Genomic DNA, 8474 nt, shown 5'->3' with positions numbered 1-8474 from the left:
CTCCCCTCCCAGACGGGCCCTCCACAGCCCCAAGCCCCCCAGGCAGGACCCTGTACCCCCTGGCCCTGCAGACTGACCTCTGAGTACTTATGTTGACCCTAAGACACCCACCCTGTCCCCTGCTCCTCCTCTTGGGACCTCCTCTGGGTGTAAGTTGGGCCCAGCTTACAGCTCAACCCCATGGGGCCTGTGGTTGGCTTGACTTGGAGTGCAGCAGACAGGAACAGCTGGTGCCCCGGGGCCAAGGTGGCCGAGATCAGCAGGACTGGGAGCTCTTGGGGAGCAGTGGGGATGCTGTCAGCCCTGCAGGGGAGTCAGACTCGCTCTTCCTCCATCTGGGCTGCTTCCAGCCTCTCTCTGTAGAGGAGTGGTCCTGCCAGCTCATGGCTGCACACACCCCCCCACCCAGGGTCCCTCCTCCCAGGCGTCCTCTACAAGGCACTGGACTCAGAGGCCACAGTCTGTGGAAGCCAGAACAGGGAGGAGTCCCAAGCTGAGGTTGGGGATAAACTGAGAGAAATGACAAACTACCCCTCACAACACACCAAACTTGGGCTAGGGGCGGAGCCGTGGCCTGGGGAGGCCGCCCACAATTACCACATTTTGGGAGTTCGTTAGTTCCCACCCCTGCGGGACTTGACACGTAGTTAGTCTTCACTCCTGGGCAGTTGACTTAAAGGGGCAGTGCCATGGAAAGCCTGGGCTCCCGTCTAAGCCCCCCACCCCAACTCGGCCATGGGGGCCTCTCTCACAGGACGGGAGAGGGTCCATCAGCACTTCCCAGGGACACTCAGAGTGTTGGGGCCTTATTACGACCTTTGAGCTGAGAGAAGCAGCAGCTTTTCTGTCCAGTCCTTACTCAGAGAGGGGAAGCGGCTGACCTGTGGTCGCACAGCAAGGAAGGCAGGTAACCAAGGACTGTGTGTGTGCTTCTAAGATGAGGTACTTTTCACTTTTCCAAATGTTCTCGCGTTTTGTTATCTCAGCCCGGTGGGCTGCTTCCAGCCTCAGAGGACATCTCATAGTCACAGAGGGAGAAAGTGAAGCCCAGAGAGGTTCGGAACTTGCCAGGAGTCTCACAGTGGGTCACAGACCAGTGATAGGGACCTGGCTGCCTGCCACCTACTTCCATTGCTCCCAGGAGAGGCCAGCCTCCAAGTGTTGGTGCTCCAGGGGTCAAGGCTGCCTCAGGGGCCTTTGGAGGCTGTGCCCTCACTCTTCTTCCTCCTGTGTCCCCAGGTGTGCCACGGACCACAACGTGGACAACACCACAGAGATGCTACAGGAGTGGCTGGCCGCTGTGGGCAATGACTATGCCGCCGTGGTCTGGAGGCCCGAGGGGGAGCCCAGGTGGTGACCTGAGGGGAAAGGCTCTGGGAGGAGGGGCAGCAGCTGCAACTCACAGGGAAAGGGGCAGCGTAAGCCACAGCCTGCAGGCCAGGGCTCTGTCCAGTCCCTGCAGAGAGGGAGAGGCACCTACCCCATGGGAATATCTCATCCCTTTACCCACTCAGGTCCTACCCAGACGAAGAGAGTCCCAAGCACTGGACCAAAGAAAGGTACCAGTTTCTGATGGAGTTGAAGCAGGAAGCCCTGACCTTTGCCAGGGGCTGGGGAGCTGACTACATCCTGGTAAGAAAGCCTGGCCTGCGGTTGGGTTTCCCATCGGTGCTGGTATCTGTCGCTGACAGAAAATTCGATGTGACTTAACCTCCTGTAGGCTGGATTCTTCCGCTAGCAACCTGGGTCAGAAACCAGACCAGATATTGAGCTGGGATCCCTATGCTTAGTACCTAGTATCAGACTAGATACTAAGCCTGGATCTCTGAGGTAGATCCCAGGGTATGTGCTGAGCCTAGTTCCCTGCGCCAGAGCTCGGAGTAGGTCTTTGCATCTGCTTTCTAAGTCAGATCTCAGGTAAAGTTCTTAAGTCAACAATTTAGGTCTAAATCTGTGGACCTGGTCCCTGAGCCAGTGCCTCAGGCCGGATCCTTGGTCCAAAAACAGATCTCCTGGTTTGTAGGCTAGACCTCTCTAAGGGCCCCTCACTGGATCCTAGGAGCCACTCTGGGTCTCTGGCAATCTGGAGGGATCCCTCAGTGTTCCCTGGGGGACAAGCAAGGCTGGGGCCCGTGACATCCCCCTGCCCAAAGTTTGCAGATACAGACAACATTCTGACCAACAACCAGACGCTGCGCCTTCTGATAGAGCAGGGGCTGCCCGTGGTCGCCCCAATGCTGGACTCTCAGACCTACTACTCCAATTTCTGGTGTGGGATCACTCCCCAGGTGAGGCCGGGGGCGGGGGCCTCAGGGGGGCTCGAGGTCCTGGGAGAAGGGGCATGAAGAGCAGAGAGCCCGAAGGCCTCGGGGTCTGTGGGCCATGGCAGAGAGCAGTGTTCTGGGGGGCGAGGGGCTCCTCTCACAGCCCAGAGCACCCCCTTCCCCAGGGCTACTACCGCCGCACAGCCGAGTACTTCCCCACCAAGAACCGCCAGCGCCGGGGCTGCTTCCGGGTCCCCATGGTCCACTCCACCTTCCTGGTTTCCTTACGGGCAGAGGGGGCGGCCCAGCTCGCCTTCTACCCCCCTCACCCCAACTACACCTGGCCCTTCGACGACATCATCGTCTTCGCCTACTCCTGTCAGGCTGCTGGTGAGGACGGCTCTCCTTGAGCATTCCTTGGAAGACTCTAGGCCTTTGCACGTGCTGTTCCCTTAGCCTCGCATGCCCTTCCCCGCTCCACAGTTCATCTCGTTCGCTCCTGTTTGTCCTTTGGGTCACAGCCTTTCTTGAGACCGCTGCTCCAGTAGATCAGATCTTTCTTCTGGCGGTCCGCATCATGGCACTATCACGTATTCTTTCATTAGGCAAATATTTATGGAGCACCTGTCATGTGCCAAGTACTGGGGAGAAAGTGATGAGTAAAATCAAGCAGTCCTTTCCCTCCTGGAGCCTCCCTTCCCGTCAGAGTATGTCAGGCGATGGGACCAGCAGGTGCAGAGGCCCGTGGTGGCAGGGGACACAAAAAGGAGGGTGGCTGAACACAGGAAGGGTGTGGGGCTTGGTGCCCGCTGAGGCAGGTGTGGCAGGTGAGGCCGGTGCCAGCCGGTGTGGAACTGACCAGCAAGTGTCTGGGCTTGAGCCTGAGAGCAGTGGGCAGTCAGAAGATCATGTGGTGGGATCTGAACCCTGCAAAGATCACTCTGGTGTTGGGAGTTATTTTAAGATGTAAGTTACTAGAAAGCGTTTGGGTTTGGATGGAATGAATCCGGTTCTGCAGAAGAGTCGAAGACAAGATCAAAACAGAGACACGAATGTTGGAGTGAGGTTCTCGAGAAGGCTCCAGAGGATAGAATTTGGGGTGTGGATTGAGAGGCGGCGGGGACATGAAGACTGTCTGGTGCATGGAGGACTCTGCTGGTGGTCGGAGTGAACGAGAAGTGACGATTCGATCCAGAGGTGCTGCACCTGAGCAAGCAGCCGTGTGAGGAGTGGCCAGAGAGGGGAGCATTGTCATCAGCTTTTCTGGGCACCGGTATTGGCGACATCTACAATGCAGACATGCAGGAGGGAAAAAAAAAAAATCAGGTGTAAAAAGCGAGTGAAGGTGAAGCAAACACATGGAGAGAAAATGAGAAGGAGCGAGAGTCTTTTTTTATTGCTGCCGCCACTTCGAGCGTCAGCCGCTGTTAATCGGTCAGCGGTTTGAAGGAGTTTAGCGAACGGCGGTTTTGTCTCCATCTTTTATGCTTCCAGCACCCAGCTATTGAGCTCACGGTCTATAGAAAATAAAGGATAAATAAAGAATTCTAGTAAAGGTGACGCATCTTGAAGAAATAAAAGGCCGCCGGTTGCCAGTGGGGACAGCATGGAGGGGACAGGAGGGGGTGCGGAGTTAAATGCGGGGATCTGGGTAAACGGTGACAGTGCTAGGTCCTGGCTGGCTCTGGGCAGACATGGGAGAGATGTAGGGGGTGTGGCAATGGCCTCCCGTGGCTGTAGTCACCCTGGAGATGGCCTGCTCCTGCCTCAACCTGACCCCCTGAAGGCAGGGGCTCTGTCTTGCTCGCCACCATTGCCCCGGCCCCCAGCAGGTGCTCTAGGGTCACTGGCAGGACTGGGCGGGCCCGGGACCTCTCAGCTGGGTTCTGAGAGCCCTGCGCCCCCACTCCGACACTCACGTGGCCTCTCTCCGCAGGGGTGTCAGTCCACGTGTGCAATGAGCACCGTTACGGGTACATGAACGTGCCTGTGAAATCCTACCAGGACCTGCAGGACGAGAGGGTCAACTTCATCCACCTGATCTTGGAGGCGCTAGGTGAGGGCTGAGAGCCTGGCGCCCAGTGCGGCTCCCGCTCCCTGCCCCCCCATGCACCCCCTCTCCTAGGCCCCAGACATGAGTGCGCAGCGGGTTCGGGGGCCCAGCCTCGTCCCTAACTCATTCCCTGGCTCTGGGCAAGTCTCTTTCTCTACTGGGCCTCAGTCTCCCCATCTGTCCAGGGGAGGCAGATGGATTCTGTGATGTCTGAAGGCCCTTCCTGCTGGGCCTTCTGCCAAGGGGACAGAAATGGGGCAGCTAGGATGCCAGGGTCACTGTCGACAGGAATTTTAGGGACTCACAGTTGGGTGTACTTTCCTCCACAGTGGATGGGCCCCCCATGTGGGCCTCGGCTCATGTGTCCCGGCCCCCAAAGAGTCCCACCAAGATGGGGTTTGATGAGGTGAGTGCCCCCAGCCTGCAGGTCTGGGGTCGGAGGCGGGAGGGCCTCCCCTCCCTGGCACCCGCTCCGCGCACCCACCTCTCCCGCCTCCTCCAGGTCTTCGTCATCAGCCTGGCCCGCCGGCCAGACCGCCGTGAGCGCATGCTGAGCTCGCTCTGGGAAATGGAGGTGTCTGGGCGGGTGCTGGATGCCGTGGACGGCCGGTGAGCTCCCTGGGGCACAGCGCGGCCCATCGGTGCTCCTGAGACGGGGGGAAAGTTGAATGAGTTTCTTGTTCCAGGAGGTATTCAAGCAGGGCCTGAGTAATTCTGTCTCAGGGGGTCCCCGGGGAAAGCAGAGCCAGGATGGGATGCGCCACCTCAGTCCCCGGGGGAAGGGGGATTCAGCGGTTAAAGACCCAAGGTCTGGGGCTCCTTGGCTGGGGTCCCAGCTCTGCCACTTACCAGCTCTGTGACCTCGACAAGTCACCCCTATATTTCAGCCCTGTGTGTAAATGGCCAATCAGGGTACCTTCCTCTCAGAGGTTTGTAAGGGTTTGAGGAAGATTTAGCCAGGGCCTGATACAGTAAGTATTCCAGAGGTCAGGTGTCTTCGTGATTATTATCAGGGTTCTTCTTCTCCATCAGGTCCCTGATGGATGGGGTGGGAGCAGACCAGTCACACTCCCCGGGGGAGCCTGGGGTTACGAGGCCCCATGTGCCCGCTGCTATTTGCCCCGTCTGGCTGCACCCTTTGGTTGGGCCTCTGCCATGTTCCCCACATTCATCCTGGGGTGCACCCCCCTCAGGCTTCCTCCCGCCTCCCCATGCCGCCACCCCCTCCCCCGAGGGTCACCCCTGCCCGAGGTGGCTGTGGTTCCCCCCAATCCAGCCACCAATGGCTTCAGACCACACGACGCAGTAATAAGACTGAAACCTCCTTCGAACCAGACTCTAGCGGGACTGCCACCAGCACACACCGGCCAGGCTCCCCCAGACATGTCCCCAGAAGGCACCTTTCACCCCGTCACACCCGTCTCCCTCAGGACACTCAACAGCAGTATCATGCGGAGCCTCGGCGTGGACCTGCTCCCTGGCTACCAGGACCCCTACTCCGGCCGCACGCTGACCAAGGGCGAGGTGGGCTGCTTCCTGAGCCACTACTCCATCTGGGAGGAGGTGAGGACCCCGCTCCCTCGGCCCACGCCCTCCGGGAGAGCAGGGGCCACCTATTCACTGCCTTGTGCCCAGCCCTCAAGTGACTGATGGGTGACTGAGTGCATTAACAAAGCCCCGGCCAGCAGCTTTAAACCACCTATGTGTTCAGCCCTATACCTTATTCGTTCTGCAGTTTCTAGTGAGCACCTACTGTGTGCTAGGACGTATCCGGCTCAGAGGTGAACAAGAATACAGCCCTGCCCTCCTGGGGCCCAGGGACCTGAGGGGAAACAGAAATCAAGAAAGAACCGAGCTTGCCTCAGAGGGGAGGTGTACAGGCTGTTCTAGAGTGTGGACTGGCCTGGTGTGGGGTCAGGGTGGGCCTTGCCATTGACTGGTGGGGAGAAGAGCCTTCTTGGCAGAGGAAAACTGGAAGCAGAGGCCCTGAGGCAGGAGGGCGTTGGGTGCGTGAGCGGCCCGCTCACCTCTGTGAGAAGCTTCAGCCCAGGGCTGGAGTGTGAGGGCCTCAGAAAGGCTACTGCTTGGACACCACGGGAAGGACCAAGGGATTGACCTCCAGGGGCCACTGAGAGGCCACTTGCTGGGTCCTGGCCCCCGAGGGATGCCTCCTCTAGGACGTGATGCACACTCACTCCTTGTTCTTATTTTCTGCTCTAGCCAAAATAGACGCGTGTGAGCTTATATTTCTGTTTATTTTCTGCTGTCTCTGAACAGATTGAAGGATGAGGTACATTTACTGAGCTAATTTCATGTTCTTTTCACGTTTCCAAAAGGTCCAGAAAGTTCTTTTCGTTAGGGATGTTGGGGCTAGGGTCTTCCCCACCCCCACCCAGCTCAGCTTCCTTTAGGAAAGCTGAGGAGGCCGAGATGGGGGTGCGGGCCCCGGAGTCCAGCCCGTGGCGGTTCAGATCCCGGCTCCGCCACTTCCTGGCTGTGTGTCTTTGGACAGGTGCTTGCACCTCCCTGTGTCTCTGTCTCCTTGCTGCTGTACAGGGCCATCGTGTGCGCTGTCTCCTGAGGGTCTCTAGAGATAGGTAGTGGCGCCTTGGCCCCTGGGATGTAGTAGCACTCAGCGAATGCAGCACAGGTTCCGATCGCCACCATGAGTCTACTTGGGGAGCTCGGCGGGGGCCTGGAGGGCCACGAATGCCAGGGCGAGGCATTGGGTCTTCAGTCCCCAGGTGGTGGGAGCCCCCGTGGGCTCCAGAGCAGCTGAGCGATGTGGCCAGGCTGAGCATCTGGCATATAAGTGAGGCCAGGGAGAGTGTCATTGTTGGCCGGGTGGAAGGGGACAGCTCAAATCTACAGAGTCGCCCCACCCCACTGCCTACCACAGGTGGTTGCCAGGGGCCTGGCCCAGGTCGTGGTGTTCGAGGATGACGTCCGCTTTGAGAGCAACTTCCAGGGGCGGCTGCGGCAGCTGATGGCGGAGGTGGAGGCAGAGAGACTTCCGTGGGACCTGATGTAGGCAGCCAGCGCCCAAGGGGCAGGGGCGAGGGGACGCACCTCGGGGGGTCTGCCCCCTCCTGCTTGGAGCCTTCCTTCCCCCAGCCTGGGCCTGGAGGATGGGGTTGGGGGAGGGGTCCTGTGACACGCCAGGACCTCTAGTGATTCCTGAACTCTTGATGTCACGAGCAGCTACCTTGGCCGGAAGCAGGTGAACCCTGAGGAGGAGGAGGCCGTGGAGGGGCTGCCGCACCTGGTGGTGGCCGGGTACTCCTACTGGACACTAGCATACGTCCTGAGCCTGGCGGGCGCCCGCAAGCTGCTGGCCTCCCAGCCCCTGCGCCGGATGCTGCCCGTGGACGAGTTCCTGCCCATCATGTTTGACCAGCACCCCAAGTGAGTCACAGGTTGGGGCGGGGCAGGCTCGCCCTGTCCCGGCAGCCCACCTCGGCAAGTAGTGAGTCCCCTGCTGGGTAGGTGGGGAGACTGAGGCTGACAAAGCTGAGTCACTTCTTCCAGGTCACCCAGCCCCTGGCGTCAGGCCAACCTAGGTGTGAATTCTCTGCAGCCCATGAGATTTTAGATGAGCGACTTTCCTGTTCCCCATCAGTTTCCTCATCTGGAAAATGGGGAGAAGGGAAACCCTGCCTCTCGTGTTTGTCGTGAGGTCTCGCTAGGGAGGGCAGTGAGGTGCTGCGGGCAGGTGAGGTGCCAGGCTCCGGGCTAGCATGAGGTCTGGGTGGTGGGGTTTGCCTCAGCCCCCTGAGCTGTCCTCCTACCTCACAGCGAGCAGTACAAGGCACATTTCTGGCCGAGGGACCTACGGGCCTTCTCGGCCCGGCCCCTGCTTGCTGCTCCCACCCACTACGCGGGGGACGCAGAATGGCTCAGCGATACGGAGACGTCCTCACTCTGGGACGACGACAGCGGCCGCCTCATCAGCTGGAGCGGTTCTCACAAGACCCTGCGTGGCCCCCGCCTGGACCTGGCTGGCAGCAGTGGGCACAGCCTCCATCCCCACCCCAGGGACGAGCTCTAGGTGAGTGCGGGGCTGGGAAGAGGCCCCCAGCCTTGTGGTCCTCAGTTTTCTCTCCTCTCTGTGGCCAATTCTGCTTCTGGGTCCTTTTTCCCCTTCTCGGGCTGTTTCT

General features: G+C 59.5%; 1 protein-coding gene across 3 annotated transcripts in view; it reads left to right on the top strand.

The window, feature by feature from the left end:
- Positions 1–8465, top strand: part of CERCAM (cerebral endothelial cell adhesion molecule) — a 24497-nt gene extending 16032 nt beyond the window's left edge. For 2 of the 3 annotated variants that reach the window (XM_023533007.1, XM_011364191.2), the window contains 11 exons: positions 1240–1350; positions 1515–1632; positions 2154–2288; positions 2450–2654; positions 4201–4320; positions 4647–4723; positions 4820–4926; positions 5748–5880; positions 7217–7344; positions 7519–7722; positions 8113–8465. In XM_023533007.1, the coding sequence (XP_023388775.1) occupies positions 1277–1350; positions 1515–1632; positions 2154–2288; positions 2450–2654; positions 4201–4320; positions 4647–4723; positions 4820–4926; positions 5748–5880; positions 7217–7344; positions 7519–7722; positions 8113–8365 (1554 nt within the window). In that variant the 5' untranslated portion in view covers positions 1240–1276 and the 3' untranslated portion in view covers positions 8366–8465. Of the gene's footprint in view, positions 1–1159; positions 1351–1514; positions 1633–2153; positions 2289–2449; positions 2655–4200; positions 4321–4646; positions 4724–4819; positions 4927–5747; positions 5881–7216; positions 7345–7518; positions 7723–8112 lie in introns of those variants that run through there. The other variant, XM_023533006.1, reaches the window with a different exon arrangement.
- Positions 8466–8474: the final 9 nt, after the last annotated feature.

The sequence above is a fragment of the Pteropus vampyrus genome, unplaced genomic scaffold (assembly GCF_000151845.1).
Source record: "Pteropus vampyrus isolate Shadow unplaced genomic scaffold, Pvam_2.0 Scaffold95, whole genome shotgun sequence".
Classification (NCBI taxonomy): Eukaryota; Metazoa; Chordata; class Mammalia; order Chiroptera; family Pteropodidae; genus Pteropus; species Pteropus vampyrus.
This window is presented reverse-complemented; position numbering and strand designations above follow the sequence as displayed.